The 23,156-nt window shown below is 42.1% G+C and overlaps 1 protein-coding gene across 2 annotated transcripts; it reads right to left on the bottom strand.

The window, feature by feature from the left end:
- Window positions 1-345: 345 nt before the first annotated feature.
- Window positions 346-23,156, bottom strand: LOC102969950 (zinc finger protein 354B). 2 transcript variants are annotated; one of them, XM_042982195.1, is made up of 5 exons: window positions 22,982-23,156; window positions 21,915-22,000; window positions 17,395-17,521; window positions 16,095-16,190; window positions 346-2,041 (listed from the first exon to the last, which is right to left on the bottom strand). In XM_042982195.1, the coding sequence occupies exons 1-5, from the start codon at window positions 23,025-23,027 to the stop codon at window positions 462-464; spliced, it is 1,935 nt and encodes a 644-aa protein (XP_042838129.1). In that variant the 5' UTR covers window positions 23,028-23,156; the 3' UTR covers window positions 346-461. The 2 variants fall into 2 exon arrangements, with proteins under 2 accessions (XP_042838129.1, XP_042838138.1); XM_042982204.1 differs by lacking the exon at window positions 22,982-23,156 and adding an exon at window positions 22,218-22,296.

Genomic DNA, 23,156 nt, shown 5'->3' on the forward strand with positions numbered 1-23,156 from the left:
CAGTTTTGCAAAAGGCAAATTCCAGAGACTGAGGTAGTTTGCAGTTTGTTTTTCATCTATTATTTGGTCTACATGTGCATATATTTTAAGATCAATTATCTTTTGCTACTGGCTCATACAGTGGATGTCTTTGAGAAACCCAGAATTCCTACCCTCAGATTTTTCTCATGTTTACCTATCACATATAGTGTATAATGCTCTATAAAGAGATAGAAAAATCCCCATCTTTTATCTTACAAGTGGTTAAAATCAGTATTTGCAACTGTGATTTACTTGTCTTGGGATATTTTCAAAAGTGACAGAAAGGTATAAAAGTTTTCCATATACTCATTACATACTCAAAGCTTTTTATCCTTAGAATTTAATATCTGATGAAAACAAAATTAAAATAGTTATGTTTTCTCACGTTCATTACATTTATTAAATCAGTCTCAAATATGTATCTTGTGATGAGCTTTGGTTTAAGGCTTGCACACATGCAAATCTACTTTCAAGGAATCTTCTTCAATGTGGATTTTGTAATGATTAGTAAGGGATGACCTCTGGCTGAAAAGTTTCCCACATGTATTACATTCATAGGGTTTCTCTCCAGTATGAATTCTTTGATGGGCAATAAGTGATGAGCTCTGTCTGAAAGTTTTCCCACATGTGTTACACTCAAAGGGTTTTTCTCCTGTATGAATCCTCTGATGTTGAATAAGAGCTGCACTTTGGCCAAAAGATATCCCACATTCCAGACATCGATATGGTTTCTCTCCTGTGTGAATTCTCTGGTGGTTACTAAGGGATGAGTTACACCTGAATGTTTTCCCACACTCGTTGCATTTATAGGGTCTTTCTCCAGTGTGCATTCTCTGATGTTGAATGAGGGCTGAACTCTGCCTGAAGGCTTTCCCACACACTTTACATTTACACGGTTTCTCTCCAGTGTGAATTCTTTCATGGATGATCAGTGTCGAGTGGGAACTTAAGGCTTTACCACATTCATTACAATTGTACAGTTTCTCACCAGTATGAATTATTCGGTGTCTGTTCAGTCGAGAAATCGAAGTAAAACCTTTTCCACATTCGTTGCATCGATAGGGCTTTTCTCCAGTGTGAATTCTTTCATGCTGAATAAGAGATGCGCTCTGACTGAAGGCTCTCCCGCATTCACTACACTTAAAAGGTTTCTCTCCTGTGTGAATCCTCTGATGATAACGAAGGGATGAACTAGACTTGAAGGTGTTGCCACATTCATTGCATAAATAGGACTTCTTTCTGAGGTGAATTCTCTGACATCCAGGAAGGCCGGATGCCTTCCTACCCGGATTATATTTATGGGGATTTTCTCGAGCGTGGATTTTTTGATGTATAAAAAGGCCAGATCTCCTGCTGAAGGATTTACCACATTCTTTACATCTATAGGATTTCTCCACAGTATGGATTCTAAGGTGTTTACAAAGGGACGCACTATGGCTGAAAGCTTTCCCACATTCTTTACAGATAAAGGGTTTCTCTCCAGTATGAGTTCTTTGATGTTGAATGAGAGCTGAACTTTGGCTAAAGGCTTTCAAACATTCTTTACATTTAAATAATTTCTCTCCAGTGTGGTTTTTCTGATGTTTACGAAGGGATGAATTGTGAATGAAGGCTTTTTCACATATATTACATTTATAGCGTTTCTCTGCTATCTTGATTTTTGGTTGGTTAAGTAAATTTGAATTCTGCTTGAAGCTATTTCTTTGTATTTCATATTTTGAGGGTGTTTTTTCTCTAGCGACCCTCTGTTGCTTCACAAAGACTGATCTCAGGCTGAAATTTTGGCCAAAGTCAGTATTTTTATGGCTTCTTTCTACAGTGAGTTTTGTATGGGTGATTGAAATTATTTGTAAACTTTCATTTTTGTCCTTTTGTTTCTTTAATCTGTCTTCATATACACAGGATTTTTCTGATATGAAATTCCAGGGTTCATCCCTTTTGAGTCTTTTCCTTATTAGCTCCTGAAATAATGAATCTTGAGTTTGAGTTGACTTTGTAGTTTTAGGACTGCTCTTATATCCTGGAAAAAAAAAGTGCTTATGATTCACATGACTGGCTGAAACTTAATGTGTACAAAGAATAAATGTTAATGATACCTAAATAAGGGCTTGCTTTCTGGCTTCCTAGCAAGAGAAAAAAATAAATAATAATGGATGATGGCAAAGGACAAGGGTGACTAAAAAAATCAAAGAAGCTCATTTAAGGAAGCTGAGAGTTGGGGCGCCTGGGTGGCTCAGTTGCTTAAGCATCCAAATTCGGCTCAGGTCATGATCTCATGGTTCATGGGTTCAAGCCCCGTGTCAGGCTCTGTGCTGACAGCTCAGAGCCTGGAGCCTGCTTCAGATTCTGTGTCTCCCTCTCTCTCTGCCCCTCCCATGCTCACTCTCTGTCTCTCTCTATCTCTCTCAAAAATAAATGAACATTATAAAAAATTAAAAAAAAAAAAAGTAAGGGGAGAGTGTACAAGTGACCAGGAGAATGAATGGAGAGGCAGGATTGGAGGATTAGGACATGTGGTCTGGCATCCAAAGCCTATGACAGACTTATACATTATTTCCATGACATTGTTCTCATTAATGCAATTATTTCTACTGCTGAATGAATGTCATCCCTCCAAACTTTTCTGTAGCCTTCAGACTCAGTTCCAGCATTAACTCCTCTGTGTACCCTGTGTACCCTGTGTGCCGCGGGCACTGGGTTCACTGGAGGCTCCAGTGCCGTGGGCACTGGGTTCACTGGAGGCTCCAGTACCCTTTCACAATCCATTCCCTTTATTATACCACTTACTGCGGTATATATTTTAATTTATATACCTAAGGGAGAAAATTATGAGCATATTCAGAGACAATGAGAAAGCCTTCAAAAAAATTCAGTAGTAAAAACATTGAAGAAAATAAGAATTTAGGAATACTTTCTCAACATGCTAAAATACATATATTTTACTCCTAAAACCAGTATCTTTTTTAAAAAATATTTTTTTAATGTTTATTTATTTTTGAGACAGAGACACACAGAGTGCAAGTGGGAGAGGGACAGAGAGAGAGGGAGACACAGAATATGAAGCAGACTCCAGGCTCTGAGCTCTCAGCACAGAGCCTGAAGCAGGGCTCGAACTCACGAATAGTGAGATCATGACCTGAGCCGAAGTCAGATGCTTAACTGACTGAGCCACCCAGGCGCCCCTACCAGTATCTTATTTAATGAAGAAACACATTTCCACTGTGATCAAGAACAAGACAAGGATGCCCATTATTTTCACTTTATTGTATTCACTTAATTGTATTGTATTGTATTAATACAGTTACATAAGAAAAATCAGATGCACAAGGATGAGTAAAGAGGAAATAAACTAGCCCTATTTGCCGGTGATATTATACTCTATCTACTTAACTCCAGAAAACCAACAATAAAAACTTGGTCAGTGATGTAGCAGGATAGAAAATTAACATGCTACAGACAATAACCTTCACTGACCCTAACAAAGGATTAGAGGAATGAATTTACAGGAAATGTAAAAAAACTTCTATGAAGAAAATTTGAAAACAGTCTTGAATGACATTAAAGTACATCTGAACGAATGGAATGACCTCTTCTATTCTTGGATGGACCAACTTATTGTTATAAAAATATAAAGATATTTTAAAGAAAATACATAAAAATATTTTAAATCCTGTGTAGAGATCAGGATTTCTCAACCTCAGCTGACTTTTGGGGATAGATAATTCTTTGTTGTGAGGCTGCCCTGTGCTTTAGCACCTACCCTTTCTACCACTCTTACCTTCCCATGTTTACACTTTCCATAATAAAACTAAAAATTAACTCTTCTTCCACTTTCTGTTATTTATTGCAATAGGAGTGAATAGATTAATCTTTTTCCTCTTAAAGATCATATCTAATAAGAGACCTGCAACTTTATTTACTGTCAGCATAGAGCCCAATATGGGGCTCAAACTCAGGAACCATAAATGAGCTCATGACCTGGGCCAAAACCAAGAGTCAGATACTTACCCGACTGAGCCACCCAGGCACCCTGAGACCTGCAATTTTAAAAGTCAGTGTTCCACACCTGAATTTAAAAATATCAATATACAAAAGACAAGATCTTAAAAAAATACTTTTACTTAAAAAACATACTTCCTAAGTAGAAAATTAGAATACTTATAGAATTATAAAACTTATCTTTAAATAGTAAATACTGAGGTGCCTGGGTAGCTCAGTTGGTTAAACATCCAACTCTTGGTTTCGACTCGGGTCATGATGTCATGGTTCGTGAGATTGAGCCCTGTGTTGGGCTCTCCACTGACAGCACGGAGCTTGCATGGGATTCTCTCTCCCTCTCTCTCTGGCCCCCCCCCCCCAACTCACTTCTTTCTCTCTCAAAATAAATAAATAAACTTAAAAAAATAAATAGTAAATACCAAAGCTTTCTGGATAACTGAAGACAATGGTAGCTCAGTGTAAGCAAATTATCAAAATTGCTTCCCCAAATGATAAGAAATAACTTCATAACTATGAGATTTCTATCCAAGTCCTCATCTTCAACATTACTTGAGAAAGAAGAAAGAAAATACTAAAACTTGTAAAATGTGAGTTAAAAAAGGGAAAAGTGCAGGTGCTTGGCTGGCTCAGTTGGTGGCACATGTGACTCTTGATCTTGGGGTTGTGGGTTTGAGCCCCAGGTTGGGTGTAGAGGTTACTTAAAAATAAAATCTTTAAAAAAAAGAGGGAAAAGTGGACATCAAGGAAGATTACAGAGTAGGAAGCTCTAGGATTCTGCCTCCCTACCTAGACAACAAATGAACTGGCAGAATCTGACTGATGGAAGGATTTTGAAACTGTGGAATCTATTTGAAGGCTGGCAGCTTCTAAGGGAAGGCTTGATCAGGAAATTGCAGTTTAATTTCAGTCAGTAGCAGCTACCATGCCCCAGCCTCCAGCCCCATGGCAGGCAGCTGTACTGGCATTCTTTAGATGGCTTGCAGGAGCCAGGATGACAACAAGAACCTTGTTCTCCAATTATTGTAGATCTGAGTTCTGTCTGAGGATTATTGCTTGGGATCATGGAGGTACAGACAGAAAGGCAAGCTGCCATTGTTGCCCCACTAGCTGAAGCAGCTGCCAGGGAATTTCAGGGCCCATGTCTGTCTTCCCCCTACCCTCTCCCATTTGCATGTTACCTTTTTCCTACTTTGGGGAACCACATATTTAAGTATAAGGAAATTCAAAAGTAACTGCATACACGGGGAATTTAGAAAGTCATCATACATGCCAAGGGAAAGACAAAGGCTCAGAAAAGACATGAGAAAACCTTTAGTTTATATCTCAGGCTGGTCCATGGCACAGAGACACCTGACAAAAACAACAAAAAATCAGCTGTATATATGAAGATACACACACACATACACACACACATACACACACACAGCTACCATTTTTCCCTGTTATAAAGTGATTTTCTTGAATTTATGTGGACATACTGTAGGTCAAATATTATTTTCCAAGACAGCAATTATGGACTTTAAAGCTCAACATAAAATTAGTAGCTTCAAAAGTGTTGGTTGTATTCCCCAGCAATAGCACGATAGAATATTTCAATTTTGTACAAATACACAACTCTAGGACTAGCTGCAAACTTGGAAATCATTTAGCATAATATTTTCATTTCCTAAGAAAACTAGACTCAAAGATTAAGCGATTTACACAAGCTCAAATACCTAATGGTAATAAAGCTGGAAATAAAACCAATTTTTCCTAAAACTAAAATTCGGTGATATTTAAGCTCATTCTCTATCAGCTAAAAATCTAGGCTGTTCTCTAATGTTCCATGCTACTGTGACATAAAAGTATTCAGACACTACAGTAAATCATAGTCAGGAGATTCAGGCCTGGAAGAGGCTTTATCAAATAGCTAAGCTAGTCCTATCCTTGTGAAAAGGAGGAAATGTATGAGAAGGAAATCACTCTGGGAAGGGGGAGAATCTAATTCCTAGAGTTACAACATTATAAAATTCAAATGTCCAATTTTCAACACAAACAAAACTCACAAGGCATTAAAAAAATAAGATATGACTCACTCAAAGGAACAAAATAAATAGACAAAAAACATCTATGAGGAAGAGATGATGATGGGCATGTTACACAAAAACTTTTAAACTTTAAATAGTTTTCAAGAGCTAAGGAAAGATATGGGTAAAGTCATTAAGATGATTTAAAAAATGAAAATATCAATAAAAAGATAGAAAACACAGAAAGAAACCAAAAAGAAATACTAGCGTCAAAGAGTACAATAACTGAAAATTTCACTAGAGGGATTCAAAATCAGATTAGAGCAGGCAGAATCCACAAGCTTGAGGATAGGTCATTAAAATTACTGAGTCTGAGGAAGAATAACAACAACAAATATTGAAGGAAGTGAACAGAGCCTAAGAGACCTGTGGGACACCCTCAGGTGGACGAAAATAGCCTTGCGGAAGTCCTGGAAAGAGAAGGAAAGGGGCAGAGAGATCATTTGAAGACAGTGGCTGAAAATTTTCCAAATTTGATGTGAGATATGAATCTACAAATCTGTGAAGCTTAATGAACTCCAAAAAGGATAAACTCAAAGAGACCAACACTGAGACACATTATCACCAAACTGTCAAAAATCCAAAGCCAAAAAGAGAATATTGAAAGCAGCAAAAGAGAAGCAAGATGCATAACATACAAGGGATCTTTGATAAGATTATCAAATTTCTCATCAGACACTTTAAAGGCCAGAAAGTAGTGAGCTGATCTAGTCGAAGTGCTGAAAGAAAGGGAAAAAACTTTCAACAGAGAATTTTCCATCTGGTAAACTGCCCTTCAAAGATGATGAAGAAATTAAGATATTCCCAGGTAAACAAATGCTGAGACCTGCCTTGCAAGAATTATTAAAGGGAGTCTTTCAAGTTGAAATGAAAGGATGCAAAGCAGTGATACAAAATGAAGATCTCTGGTAAAGGTAAATGCATGGTCAATATAATAACCAGTATTACTGTAATGTTGGCTTATAACTCTGCTTTTTATCTTCTACATGATTTAAAAGACAAATGTATTTAATAATTAAATGTATTTAAATACAAGACTGTGTTTTTAAGGCACACAATGCATAATGATGCAATCTGTGACAACAATAACTGAAAAGGGGATGAGGATACAGGTGTACAGAAGCAGAGATTTTGTACATTATTGTACTTAAGGTGGTATAAATTCAAAGCAGAGTGTTAATAAGTTTAGGATGTTAAACATAATCGCAATGTAATAAAAAATACAATTGATATTTAAAAATTGGAGAATTAAAATGTTTCACTACAAAAAATTAACTAAACACAAAAGGAGACAATAATGCAGGAAACCAGGGACAAAACGATATAAGGCATATAGAAAACAAACTGCAAAATGGCAGAAGTAAGTCTCTCCATATCAGTAATTACTTCAAAATACAGATATTGGCAGAATGGGGGAAAAAAAAAACCATAACCTAACTATATGCTGTCTAAAAGGCTCATTTCTTTCTTTTTCTTTTTATTGAAGTAGAATTAACATATAGCTTCAGTTGTACAATATAATGAGTCAACAATTCTACACATTACTCAGTGCTCATAAGATAGTTGTACTCTTGATCCTCTTTATCTATTTCACCCCTCTTCCCACCCACCTCAAGCAACAGTTTGTTCTCTGTATCTCAGAGGTTTTTTTTTTGTTTGAATAAGAGATTTGCTTTAGATCCAAAGAAATAAATAGGTTCAAAGTGAGAAGATGGAAAGATACTTCATATACATGGAAGTACCAAAAGAGAGCGGGAGTAGCTATAATAGTATCAGACAAAATAAAGTTTAGAAAAAAACTTACAAGAGACAGAGAAGGATAAAGTATATTCATAAAAGTTTCAATTCAGCAATAAGATATTACAATGTAAGCATTTACATACCTAGTAACACACCTCAAAAAACATGAAGGAAAAATTAACAAAACTGAAGGGAGAAATCGTTATACAATAGTAGTTGGAGATTTCAATACCCCATATTCAATAAGGAACAGAAAAACCAGATGAAAAGAAGAAAGCAAATAAAGGACTGGAACAATACAATAAACCAACTAGATCTAATGGATACATACAAAATGTGCTATCCATCAAAAACAGAATACGCATTCTTCACAAATGCACGAGACATACTCCAGAGCAGACCATATGTTACACCAAAAACAAGTTTCAACAGATTTAAAGATACAGGTATCACACAGGTATTCAACCACAATGGGATGAAGTTAGAAATCAATAACAGAAGTAAACCTGGAAAATTCACAAATATGTGTAAATTAAACAACACGATCTTAAAGAAATGAGTTAAAGAAGAAATCACACAGGAAGTTAAAAATACAGACAAATGAAAATGAAATCACAACTTATCAAAACTTATGGAATGCAGTGCTAGGAGGAAAATTTATACTATTCAGAGGAAAATCTGAATAGACAGATAACTAGTAAGATGACTGAATCAGTATTCAAAAACCTTCCAACAAAGGAAAGCCCTGCTCCAGATGGTTTCCACTGGTGAATTCTACCAAATATTAAAGAACTAACACCAATCTTTTTCAAACTCTTCCAACAAACTGAAGAGGAGGGAACCACTTTGTAACTTTTTCTATGAAGCCAGCATTGCCCTGATAATAAAGTCAAACAAAAACACTACAAGAAAGCTGAAGACCAATATTCCTTATGAATACTGACTTTTAAATCTTCAATAAAATACTAGCAAACATAATTCAGGATAATAATAAAAGGATTATACACCAGGACCAAAGGAGAGTTATCCTTGTAATGCAAGCATGGTTAACACATGAAAACCAATCAATGTAATGTATCACATTAGCAGAATGAAGGGGTAAAACCACACAATCATCTCAAGTGATGCAGAAAAAGCATTTAACAAAATTCAATACCTTTTTGTGATAAAATACACTCAACAAACTGGGAATGGAAGGAAACTACCCCAAGGTAATAAAGGCCACATATGAAAAACTCATCTTTTTCTCTAAGATCAGGAACGAAGCAAGGATGTCCACTGCTACCACTTCTTTTCAACATAGTGTTAGAATTTCTAGCCAGAGCAATCAGTGAAGAAAAATAATTAAAAGATACCAAATTGGAAAGGAAGAAATAAAATTATCTCACTCATGGATGGAATGATCTTATACGTAGAAAATCCTGAAGATTCCACACAAAAACTGTTAGAATTAACAAACAAATTCAGCAAGGCAGCAGTAGTAACACAAAACTCACCTGTGTTTTTATACACTAACAATGAACAATGCGAAAGGAAAATAGACAAAATGATTTCATTTACAATATCATCAAAAAGAATAAAATGCTGAGGAATTAACTCAAAGAAGGAGGTGACAGAATGAAAACTACAAACAATGCAGAAAGAAAGTAAAGAAGACATGAAAAGACACCAGGTGTTCATGGATTATAAGACTTACTATTAAGATAGCAATTCTACTTGAAGTGATCTACAGATTCAGTGTTATCCCTATCAAAATTCCAATGCTATATTTTTTTTTCTGCAGAAATAGAAAAACCCATCCTAAACTTCATATGGAATCTCAAGGGACCCTGAAAAGCCAAAATCATCTTGAAAAAGAAGAACAAAGTTGGGAGTATCACAACTTATTACAAAAGTATAGTGATTTCAGAACTTATTACAAACTTATTAGTAATTTAAATAGTGTGGTACTGGCATAGACAGACATATAGACCAATAGAATAGAATACAAAATCCAGAAATAAGCCCTCACATATAGGATAAATGATTTTGACAAGGATGCCAAGACCATTCAATGAGGAAGAGACAGTCTTTTCAACAAATGGTGCTGGGAAAACTGGATATCCTCATGCAAAACAATGAAGTTAGGCCCTTAACAACTCCACACAAAAAAGTAACTCAAAAATGGATCTATCACTTGAAGACCTAAAACTATACAATTCTTAAAAGAAAATAGGGCAAAAACTTCATGATATTAGATTTGGCAATGATTTCTGAGATAGGGCACAAATAATTGGACTTCATCAAAATTAAAGCTTTTGTGCATCAAAGGACACTATCAGCAGAATAAAAAGGTAACATACAGAACGGGGAGAAAATATTTGCTAATCTGATATCTGATAAAGGATTAATATCCAGAATATACAAAGAACTCCTACAACTCAACAGTAAAAAACAAACAAACAAAAAAAAAACAACTCAAAAATGGGCAAAGCAAGTGTCCACCAACTGATGAACAGATAAAGAGTAAGTGGCATATATATACATACAATGGATATTATTCAGCTATAAAAAAGCATGATATTTTGCCATTTGCAACAACATAGATGGAGCTAGAAAGTATAATACTAAGTGAAAGAAGTCAGAGAAAGACAAATACCATATAATTTCACTCATGTATGGAATTTAAGAAACAAAACAAATGAACAAAGAAAAAAAGAGGCAAACCAAAAAACAGACTTAACTGTAGAGAAAACATGGTTACCAGAGGGGAGGTGTGAGGGGGATGAGTGAAATAGGTGATGGAGATTAAAGACTATACTTACTTTTGATGAGCACTGAGTAATGTACAGAATTGTTGAATCACTACATTGTACACCTCAAACTAATACAACAAAGGATGTGAACTATACTGGAATTACAAAAAAGAAAGAAAAGAAAAACAAAATGGGCAAAGGACTTGAACAGACATTTCTCTATGGGAGATATACCAATGACCAATAAGTACATGAAAAGACACTCAACATCACTAATCAGTAAGGAAATGCAAATCAAAACCACCAGATACCACTTTAAACCCATTAGTATGGCTATTATTAAAAAACAACAAACCAGAAAATAAATGTTGTCAAGGATATGGAGAAACTGGAACACATATACATTGCTGGTGGGAATAAAAATGAAAGGGGCCATGGTGGAAAACAATACAGCAGTGCCTCAGAAAGTTAAGTGGAGAATTATTGTGTGATCCAGCAATTCCACTCCTTATGTACCCAAAATTACTGAAAGCAAGGACTGAAAGAGGTATCTGTACCCATGTTCACAGTAGTGTTATTCACAATAGCCAAACGTGGAAAACACTCAAATTTCTAGTGACAGATGAATGGATAAACAAAATGTGGTATATCCATATTAACAGAATATTATTCAGCCTTAAGAAGAAAAGAAGTTCTGACAGATGCTATAACATGGATTAACCTTGAAGATATTATGTGGAGTGACATAAGCCAGACACAAAATGACAAGTGTTACAGGATACTAATTCTGTAAGATTCCTAGAATAGTCAAACATGGAGAGACAGAGAATAGAACAGTGATTAGCAGGGGATGAGGAGAGAGGTGGATGGGGAATTAGTTTAGTGGGGACAATTCAGGAAGGGATTATGAAGAACTTCTGCAGCTAGATGGTGGGGATGGTTGCACAGCACCGTGAATGAACTTAATGCCACCAAACTGTACATTTAAAAATGGTTAACGTGGTAAATTTTACATTTGTACCATAATAATAAAATCATTAGGGGATGACAGAAAGTTTTGTCAACACTGTGGATAAATTGGAAGCTAACTACATACATAGCTGGTGGCAATGTCAAGGAGTACAACCACTCTGGAAAATAGTGTGGCAGCACCTCAAAAGGGAACCATGTGTCCTTACCTTTTTCTTAAAGCATTTCTTTGAGAAAATTTGTATTTGTAAATCTTTCTCTATGCTTTTGATAGGATATGTATATAAATCTTGTAAAGCCTCTGTAAACATTATAACCCAAAGATGCTCTTAAGAGGCTGGGAGCCGTCTCTTTGAAAGGTAAGCATCAAGAAGGAAGCCTGGAGTTTTGCGCAGGGGAGTGAGATGACCTGATTTACCTCTTTTTTTTTTTTTTATTTTTTTTTTTTAACGTTTATTTATTTTTGAGACAGAGAGAGACAGAGCATGAACGGGGGAGGGTCAGAGAGAGGGAGACACAGAATCTGAAACAGGCTCCAGGCTCTGAGCTGTCAGCACAGAGCCCGACGCGGGGCTCGAACTCAGGGACTGCGAGATCATGACCTGAGCCGAAGTCGGCCGCGCAACCGACTGAGCCCCCGATTTACCTTTTAATAGAGCATTCAGGTGCCCCCTGATTTACCTTTTAATAGAGCATTCTGGCAGCTACAAGAACAGATGCTGGTGGCAGTAGGGAGGTGCAGGGCCATGCAGGGGTCTTGTTGGGGAGTGAAAGGGACAAGGACAAGACTGACCTGAACATACTGGACACGGCTCCGGAGCACCTGGGCTCTGCTTTTACCTCTTAAGAGATTCACTCTTTAAACCACCACCTGCTGGGTCACTAGGCTGCTAAGGGCAGCACTTTCATGCAAATTAGAAGACCCCTGCCCCCTGTGCAGGGGCAGTCCTCGCACAGCTTGGTGGGTGGAAGGCAACTCCCAGGTGGCCCCCTGGCTGACCACGTGGCCCAGGTTCAGTCCACCCTACAAGGCTTCTTGCGTTCAGATAACAAAGAGAAAATGATGGGGAAAGAAGAACATATTTTCATTGGAGGTAATTGTTTACCTAGATCATTCTTGAATTTTTAAAAATATTTATTTATTTTGAGAAAAAGCGAGCAGGGGAGGGGCAGAGAGAGGGAGAAGGGAGGGAGAGAGGGAGAGAGAGAGAGAGAGAGAGAGAGAATATCCCAAGCAGGCTCCATACTCAGCAAGGAGCCCCACGCAGGGCTCGATCTCACAACCACGAGATCAGGACCTGAGCTGAAATCAGGAGCCAGTCACTCAACCACTGAACCACCCAGGTACCCCTCCCTGCATTTTTTGAATTTTAGATTTCAAGAATAGTTCCACGTTTGGATGTAAAGCAAACTCATGATGTGTATCACCTTATTACAACTCTTCCAGAAGAGCACAACCTCAGTGATGACAGTTTAGGCTCATAGACTCAGAAGAGACACACACCCTGCGTGCCATCTCCTTCCATCTCTCAAGTTAAAGCCTACATACCTGGGATGACAGTTCGTTTTTGTTTTTTTGTTTTGTTTTTCCTATTTGTGAATAGTATTGAAATAAAAGTAATTTTTTTAAAAGAGGATATTTGGAGGCAGTTAGAGGTTCTAGGAGTCCTACCCCGGGAGCACGGGCTTTTCCACCACTGGCTGCCCAAGGGGAAGGTTTTGGTTTGGGTCTAGAGTGAACAAGCTGAGGCACTCCCATGAACACCGGCTCCCTCACCCGTGCTCGCAGGGGAGTGAGCTGCCCTCGGGAGGGGAAGCTGCTCTGAGGTCACCTCAGTCCAGACAGATGGAGCCCCCCAACCCCCCAGGGGTACAGGACAGACACAGCCACATGCCTGGACTCCCAGGGTGGCCCATGTGACTTCCACCTGAGGGAAGAGAGAGGGTTCATCCCATCTAGAGACACCCACATACTGGTCAGCTGTGATGTCCTTATGTCCATCCGACGTCCACCCACGGTCTACCCTCAGGGACGTCTCCCCAGAATGGAGGAGGAGGCTGACTGGACTCCTACCCCACCACCCGGTGGCCCCAGAGCCTCTTAGGACAGCTTTGGACTCCAGTCACACTATCTATTCCCCTTAACTGAACGAATACTCACTTCACTCAGATTCATTAATGGATCAGAGGCTCCTGAGGTCAGGGCAAAGGGAGCCCTGCTCTTCCTCTGACCTTCCATGCCAGACCCGGCTCACACCCAACAGTGGGACTGAGGACCCTCCTCAACCCCACCTGGTGGCCTGCATTCTCTGATCACTTCGTGGTGGCCTCTACCAGCTTCCACAGAATTTGTGTCCTTCTTCCAAATCAAAGTTAAAAAGATAGAAATACAGACAAGGGTGGTTCCCACATCAAAAACCTCAACCTATGGCAGGAAGAAGGCTCCCCTGACCTGGGGACTTGGAGAAGGAATCCACCTATCCTGCGGGTCCTCTGTGGGGCCCACAGCGTGGGGGGCCGTCACTGACTCGTGTGGACCTGAGGACAGCCGGGACCAGTCCCCACTTCTACGCCAACAGGCTCCCTGTCCACTGCAGGCTGATCTCTGCAGAAGGTAAACCTGGGTCCGTGGCCCGTTACTTCCGACTCCTCACGCACTGTGTGTGGCTCTTGGACACAGTCCAAATCCTGTGTCCGGGCTTCCCTGGCTCAGTGGGTTCTGGTCCCTGCTGCTCTCTCCCAGCTCCTGTCAGCACCTGCTGGCTTCCTTTCTCTACATAAACACACATGCCCTTTTCTGTGCCTGGACTATTTCTCTGCATCCTCAGATCCCACCTCCTCAGGAAGTCTTTGCCCACTGGGCACGCTCCGCCTGCACCTTTGCCCTCCTGCTCTACCCCCCACCCCACCCCTCCCACTGAGCCGTCTCCCTCTTGCTGCACCCGTCCCCCCTCCTGCTGGGCCTGTCCCCTCTGGCCACAAGCTCTCACAGCACTTTGCATCTTTCCAGTGGGGGCCTGACCAGCTGTCATTCCACACCCTGTGTGCACTCAGTTCCTGAACACTTGTGCCCCCACTCGACCCGGACCTGCAGCCAGCGGGACCTGTGTCTTTCTGTCAATGTAATGTTGCCAGTGCCTAGGGTGGAGCTCACTCACCATTTATTACCGACAGGAAAGCCATGGGTGAGGGTTTGAACCCAGATGCTCCAGAGGCCGAGCACCCCCCACCCCCCCAACATTCATCAGCTATCTATCGCAAACTTCCATGACAGCAGCCTCTCCTGTTCCTCTCCTCTGATGACTTCTCAGTCTTGGCCAGATTCTTCTTTCCTAACCCACCTCGTAAATGGTGAGGTTTCCTAGTATTCTGTCCTGTACCCTGTGCCCTCACCTGGTCAGTTCAAGGTTTCAGATGCCACCTTTGTACCCATAGCTCCCTGACATCCCTTTCGAGTCCCCACAGACCTCAATCAACTGTCCACCAGCGTCTCTACTGAAGCATTCCACCCGTGCCTCAAGCGAGACCCATCCCACAGCGAACTCAGCTACACCCTTAACAAAGGGACCCCTCGTCTTCCCTCCTGGAGCCCACTAGAAACATCTTGCCTACATGACTAAGTGTCTCCAGAAGGTTCCACATCATGTTTTCCCTCATTTTAAATCTATTCCCCACAATGCTTCCAAGGTGACCATTCTTATTAAATTCAAATTACATAAGGACTCCATGAATATATTCTCTGTGAAATATTAAGATTCCACATAAGTAAAGCCCTCTTTCATCCTGCCCATTCTTGATCCCCACCCCCGCCCCCATTCTCGATTCCATTCCAAGTGGGACTACTGTTACCAGCTAAGGTGTGTCCCCTAACCTTTCTCTCTGCACTTCCACACATATTATACATACAAACAGCCACGTAATTTTCCTTAAACACAAATGGGGGCACATCACCATCATGCTCTGTGACCTGCCCTGGAGCTCTGGCCACACCAGCGTGCTCTTCTGTCTGACATGGCGCTCCATGCCAGGGCAAGGGACTTGCCACAGCTTCTTAAGCCATGCCTTTATTGGAAGACCTCTACATGTTTCAGATTTAGGCCAATTTTTCTAAAACACCAAGACCATATCATTCTCCTGCTTAAAATCCTTTCTTTCCATGGGACAGTCCATCTCCAAGAATCTTGTTGAAGCACATTGTAACATGGCCCCTGCTAGCTTTCTGACACCCTTTCCTTTCTCAGCTCCTGGTCTCACATGCATCCCCTGAGCCTCCATCAGAATGAATTCTTTGCCACTCTTCAAATACACTGTTTGCTGACTGAATACCTGATGTGCCGCCCTCCTCTGAGAACAGGAAAGACTAAGAGGAGATCCCAAGAGATTCACTTGGGAAGTGATTCCCGCAGAATAAGAGGAGGCTCCTGTCTGGGGCCTTAGTGTCCCCTCCTGCCACTTCTTGAGGACAGAGAAACTTCCCCAACCAACATCTCCAAGCCCCACCGTCACTTAGTAAACAGACTGCTGCCCGAAGAGGTTCCCGGGCTCCTCCGTCCCAGCCACTCACCTAGAGAGGGGCCTCCAGGACTTTCTTTCTCTACCTTCCAGGGATCTTCTCCTTGTTGCAATAGGGAGATCACTTTTGGTTTGGAAAACAGGAGTCCTGCTCATAGACAAAAAAAAGAAAAATAAAACAAGACAAAAAAACCCAAGTCTTTGTTTTGACTCAAAGAAGCATCACAGATCTATGTAGAAAACTCAGAGGATGGTACAAAGAGATTCTGGGGGTGCTCCCGCTGTGTCCCCATGATGTGAGGGCATGTATGAGGGAAAAGGCAAGTGACCTTTAGGACATACCTATGTAATAATTGTATGTTAGATAAATATGATAAATATGCAGCTTTGATTCATGGAGTATCAATGGCTTTCTACAGAAGAGGGACTATGTTAGATGTACAGACTACATATTTGTGAACAGGTACCAAGTCCCCTGTTTAAAATGAGAAAACACAGGGGTGCCTGCATAACTCAGTTGGTTAAGCATCCAACTCTTGATTTCAGCTCAGGTCATGATCTCACAGATTGTGAGTTCGAGTTCCACGTCAGGCTCTTCACTGACGCATGGAGCCTGCTTGGGATTCTCTGTGTCCCTCTCTCTCTGCCCCTCTTCCACTCGCTCTATCTCTATCTCGAAATAAATAAATAAACTTAAAAAAAATGTTTTTAGGTATGCCTGGGTGACTCAGGTTAAGCATCTGACTTCACGTCAGGTCATTATCTCATGGTTCTGGAGTTCAAGCCCCACACAGGGCTCTGTGCTGACAGCTCAGAGCCTGGAGCCAGTTTCAGATGCTGTGTCCCCTTTTCTCTGCCCCTCCCCTGCTCTCTCTCTCTCTCTCTCTCTCTCTCTCTCTCTCTCTCTCAAGAACAAATAAACATTAAAAAAGATTCTTTTTTGTTTTTTTAAACGAGAAAACACTATCTGACTCCCTTTCAAAGATGGATCATACAGTGCTCATTGGGATGTAAAAGCGAATTGGGAAAGGCCGGTGGTAGGTTAATGAAGACAGTTGATGGATGCTGTCTGCTGTGAGCCAAGCAAACAAATCACAGAAACTCCTATAGCAGGAAAATGTTGCCTAACCAAGAGGGAACTTCTAACATAAAAGTATGTCAGTTGTCCTGTCATGGGAGAAATCCATGCCTATAAGGGGAAAAAAGTTTTAAATAGTTATTAACAATTTGTACAGTCTTAAGGCAAAATTCAGCTAAAAGTTCCTGATGACCCATGGCTTTTATCCTGGGAAGCAGGTGTTGACTTATCCTAATTTCTGAATTTTTTTTATCTACAGAGAAAATTTCCTTACCCAATGAGACCAGGTTACTATAGTTCTCCAGCATCACGTCCTGGTACAAGTTTCTCTGAGAAGGACCCAGCTTTCTCCACTCATCCCGCGTAAAGAGCACAGCCACATCCTCAAACGTCAGTGACACCTGTAATGACAAGCCATCCTAGCTCACCTAGGACCTCCCATCACACAGAGTGAAGAAGGTGGCAGTGGGGGGTAGATGGGCTCCCGTGAATGCTTCTGATGTTATTCTGGTTTCTGAAGGTTTCAGGTCATTTGTTTAATGAACAATCGGCCAGTGACAAATATATACTGAAGTGTTCATGAAAGCATGAATTGTTAACCAGGCCCTGTGTTAAACACTGTAAGGACATGTGGGGAGGAATTAAGGACATTAGTGGGAATGTTAATTAGAATAACATTTCTGATGACAATTTGATAATAGATATTTAAAGACTTAAAATGTGTGGATCTTTTAACTTACCAATTACTATATTTGCATCACAACGAACAGTGGGCAAAAATGCACCTCCAAAGTGTTTATCATGATGTTACTGATAAAATCACTGCAGGCTTAAGTTAGGTTAACTAACTTGCGACGCTATCTTGAAGCCAGAGGACAATAATAATGGACAAATAATAATGGACAGTATTATTTATTGAAAGCTTTCTTTGGACCAAGCTCTTCTTAAGAGATTTGTATTAACTTTTAGTGTAAATACTTATCTTTACAACAACCCTATAAAATAGGTACTATATTGCCCCCATCTTACACAAGAAAAAAAAGAAATTTGTCCAAACCAAACAGCTGGTATAGAGAAAGACTCACTCCCCCTGTGTATCGACTCTCAATACTACAATACTGCTTTACTTCTGACACCAGACATGTGTGTTTTCCACACGCCAAGCAATTGTGTGACACCAGCTAGGTGTCTTACGATTTAATTCCATTCTCATGCCATCTACCTGGAGAGAGAGCCCGATTCCACAGGTTAAGGCTCAGTCCAACAAAACTGCCTCAACTTCAGATGCCAATCCCAAGTCCAGATGGTAACCTGTGCTTCTTACCAAATGGCTATAAATTGCACAGGTTTCCACCACCCCCCTCCTCAGGTTTAATTAACTCGCTCAAGTGGTAAATGCAGGGAAAGTGCCACAATGCAGGAAAACATTTACTTAATAGATTATTGGTTTATTCCAAAAGGATATTATTGAGAACAGACCCGGGAAAGAGGTGAAAGGTATGCGGGAAGGGTGTAGAGCTTCCACGCCCTCCCTGGATGCACCACTCTCCCCACCGACAACTCTTCACCAACCCAGAAGCTCTTCAAACCATGTCCTGGGTTCTTATGGCCGCTTCATTACATAGGCACAATGGATCAAATCACTGGCCATTACATAGGCATGAATGGCCCCGGGCTGGGGTAGAGAGCCTGAAAGATCAAACCCTCTAATCAATGTTGGTTCCCCTGATTGGACTGGATCCTTAGGGGCTTTTCAAAAGTCACCTCATTCATATCAACTTTGGCTTGGTTGAAATGGCTTGTTATGAGTAACAAAACACATCAATTTCACCTTTGTTGCTCTGAAGTTATTTCAAGAGTAAAAACCAACTATTATTATTCATCATTTAGCTTCCAAACCCTTATAATCTCCTATGTGCCAGGAACAGGAATGAAGACCAAATATATATTTCATACTATGAATCACAGTATCACAGCTGGTCAGAGGTAGAGGTAGAATTGCAATTTGGAGGACATCCAAGGCTCCATTCTTAACAACTCTGCAATACTGCCTCTCAGTGTCTACCTCATGAGGTTAAGAAATAAATGGGATAATCTATACAACGGAGATGGATGGTGGTGATAAACGCACAATAATGTGAATGTACTTAATGCCACTGAATTATACATGCAAAAAAAGCTAAGGTGATAATGTCATGTATATTTTATTATAATAAAAAAGCTAAAATGGTAAAACAGATGCATACCTATGTACATACAAATACATACATGAACAAAACACAAAAGTGAATAGAAAAGGATTCTGATGGACATATACCAAAGGGGTGACAGCAACTATCTCTCGATGCTGCGTTAAGAGTGATTTCACTTTCTTCTTTATGTATATATTTTTTATTTCTGAAATTTAATTATTTTTTTTAAAGTTTATTTATTTTTGAGAGAGAGAAAGAGAGTGCAAGTGAGCGTACAAGCAGGGGAGGGACAGAGAGAGAGAGGGGGACACAAAATCCAAAGCAGGCTCCAGCCTCTGAGCTGTCAACACAGAGCCCAACGTGGGGCTTGAACTCACAAACTGCAAGATCATGACCTGAGCCGAAGTTGGAGTCTTAACCGACTGAGCCACCCATGCGTGCCTATTCTCTGAAATTTTAAACATAAGCATGCAATACATGCATAAAAAGGTAACTTAGAAATAGTTAATATAGATATATAGAAATAATCTTAGCCCTCATAAGAATTTACGATCCAACTGACAGACCAGAAGAAAACAGTGTGCAATGATTTGCTCAATGAAATTGTGTAGCTGGACAGGCCTGTATGCCGTTTCCCAGTTCAATCCTCATTTTAGAGACGAGAACCAGAAGGTCCAGGGCAGTCAAGACCCAGGTCACATACTTTCTTAGTAGCAGAGGCAGGACAATAATTCAAGTCTGCCTTTAACCCAGCACTCGGTATATTCTCTCTCTGCTCTTAAACACCCTGTCACTGACTTTTACACACAAGCCCGTACAGGTGACAAAACGGTGGCAGGTGAGGTTAGGGAGAATGCCACGAGGATTCACTCACGCGCAGGGATGGAGAAGATTCTGGCCAAGAGAGTAACATGGCTCCAATGGAATGGAAGAGGAAAGCCTTAGAGAAAAGCAGCTGGAACATGCAATGGCAAGCCTCAGCCCAAAGATCAGACACTAGCGAGTTTCATGGGTCCAAAACACAATGTCACAGTGGAGAAGGGCGCTGGTGACACGGGGGCTGGGTCTGCCCTGAGTTCTGAGAGAGGCACCAGGGGAATGGCTGGACAGTAATGAGCATGAACCCAGAGGCCAGACACACTTGGGTTTGAAATCAGGTCACCGGGCTTCCTTGAGCCTCCATTTCCTCATATGTAAAATGGGGATGATGGGGCACCTGGGTGGCTCAGTCGGTTAAGCGTCTGACTTCAGCTCAGGTCATGATCTCGCGGTCTGTGAGTTCGAGCCCCACGTAAGGCTCTGGGCTGATGGCTCAGAGCCTGGAGCCTGCTTCCGATTCTGTGTCTCCCTCTCTCTCTGCCCCTCCCCCGTTCATGCTCTGTCTCTCTCTGTCTCAAAAATAAATAAACGTTAAAATAAATAAATAAATAAATACATACATACATACATAAATACATAAATAAATAAAATAAAATGGGTATGATAATTGCTGCGCAGGCAGGAGAGTGAGAACAAAGGCAAAGCCCTCAGGAAGTCCCCCCACGGGACATTAACTGCTACTGTCAGGTGAAGGTGAGTCATGGAAGGACCTGTATCTCCCGGGTCCTGGAAACACTGGATGGCAGTTCCCGTCTGTCAGCACTGATATTACTACTGCAGTAACATCATCAGCTCCCAGAGCTGCCACACAGTGACCATCTGCGAGGGCCCGGCCCAATCTAAACACTTTCCATGCACTTGAATTCACGTGATCCTCTCACCTGCCCTATGAGGTAGACATGGTTGTGATCCCCACTTGCCAGGTGTGGAAATAGGCACAGAGAGATGGAGCTATTTGTCCAAGGCCCAGAGACAACAACCAAGGAGATGGGTTCAAATCCGGCAGTCTGGCTTAAAAGCCCCGCTTGTCAGCCACTGGATACCCTGTCTCTCCACTACTGATACCCCACGAAATCCTCCCCGCTGCTTCCTGAGGAGTCTTCTTTCTGCCCTCGCAGTCAAGAGACCTCTCCAACTGTGTCCCCTCCAACACGGCTATTCCTTGTTCATGCCCGGGCCTCCTGGGATGGGGTCCCTCCCCCGTTCCACAACATGAAGATGAAAATGGCAGGTCAAGAACAGTTTTCAAGAGAATGCGGAAGCAAGGCACATGACCCAAAAGGTTAAGAGAGAGAAAAAGACACTGGTCTGGAAGAGCCTAGGGAAGGTATCATAAAGAAAAGTCAAAGGTAGGGAGGGAGACCAGGGCAAGCCAAGGAAGCAAGGCCAGAAAGGAACTGCCAAGTGTGCATGTTTGTTCTGTCCCCATGTGACATCTACCTGTCAAGTTAGTAATCAGACAGTATATTGTGATTGATGAATAAAAGAGTGTCTGTTAGGAAAAGAAAAGAGAAACACTGGACATGGCGGGTAGGCGGTTAGCATTCCCTACACAATCTGCCATCCACCAGGGTGGACCAACTCTTCAAAGAGAAAAGGGCTTGGGCTCCAACCCCTGGAGAAGGTTATACTGAGTAGGGAACTTCAGTTCCCGGGTGGGTAAGTAGGAAAGTCAATCAATCAATCAATCTGTCTCTAAGATCTGAGATGGCAATGAACTCACCCGAGGCCTTGCTTCCCTCTGTCCGATAGCCATATCTTCTTTCTGGGCTCTTCCCTTAGGATGGGTGGAGTCTCCAGAAGGCAGATCTGAAAGAAGAAAAAGGGAGCCAGGAGGGAGAAGCCCCTTCTGCTTTCCAACCCCTCAGAATCACCAACTCTGAAATCCTCACACCACCTGAGAATGACCCCACGTGCCGTCAGAGAGGGAAATAAAGAGCTGTGAGCAGACAGGACCAGAGAAGTGCCGGGTCGCTCTGGCTCAGAGAAAAAGGGTGTAGGACTATCAGCAGCCGCAGCGACTCACTGAATCTCACCGCATGCCAGGGACTGCCAACACCGGTTTAGTCCAGCAGCACAGATGCCATTGTCAGCACCCCCATTCTACAGATCAGGAAATCAAGGGTAGAGCGGGAGCACCTTGTCCCAGTTCACACAGCCAGGGAGGGTGCACCGGGATCTATACCACGCGCCTCCAGAACACCTGCCCCAACCTCGCTGCCTGCATGGGACAACTTTTCTCCACCTCAAGCTTTCCCCACCCAACTCCCCTCCTGTCAAGGAATCTCCAGATTTTTGGAGAAAACTGCTTCGGAAAGGGATGACATCAGTTTTCCTATGGCTGCTATCTGGAGAACAGGCACAGAAACCGAAAACTTCGGTTCCCGTACAGGATCTGCCGTGGGGGGAAGCGGACAACTCACTTCTGGCGGAAAACGCATCTCTGCGCCCGCCGCCCGGAGGGCAGTGGCGCCGGTGAGGGACGGAAACACAATTCCTCACGTTTGCTGACAGCCGGTAGCTGGGCAGGTAGCACTCTGGAAACCGGTTGGGAGGGAGCGGAGGGGGGCCTGGGCCGGTGGGGACAAGTGTCCGACCTGCCGCGGTCACGGGCACGACCGCGGGACGGCCGGTGCCGGGCGGGCACATCGGGGATGCCCGGCCCCTGGCCAGCCCACAACTACAAAGACCCCGCTAGTGCCTCTCGGGCCTGTGCCCCGCGCCCCGGCGCCGCATCCTCCCGAGGCCCCGGTCCTCCCTCCCTCATTCCACCGACCCTCCGCCGCTCACCTCGCCAAGACCTCGGGGGCTCTGGGCACCGCGCCTCCCCGGCCATGCGCCGCAGGCTGAGGCTCCAGCGCTGCTTCGGCGGACAGCAACCCGGGGTCGGAATCCTTCCCCTGGCGATGCCTGGGCGCTGCCTGCGCGGACCTGAGGCCCGGAGCCGCTTGCTGCCGAAGCCGGG

This window comes from Panthera tigris, chromosome A1, assembly GCF_018350195.1.
Source record: "Panthera tigris isolate Pti1 chromosome A1, P.tigris_Pti1_mat1.1, whole genome shotgun sequence".
Taxonomy (NCBI): domain Eukaryota; kingdom Metazoa; phylum Chordata; class Mammalia; order Carnivora; family Felidae; genus Panthera; species Panthera tigris.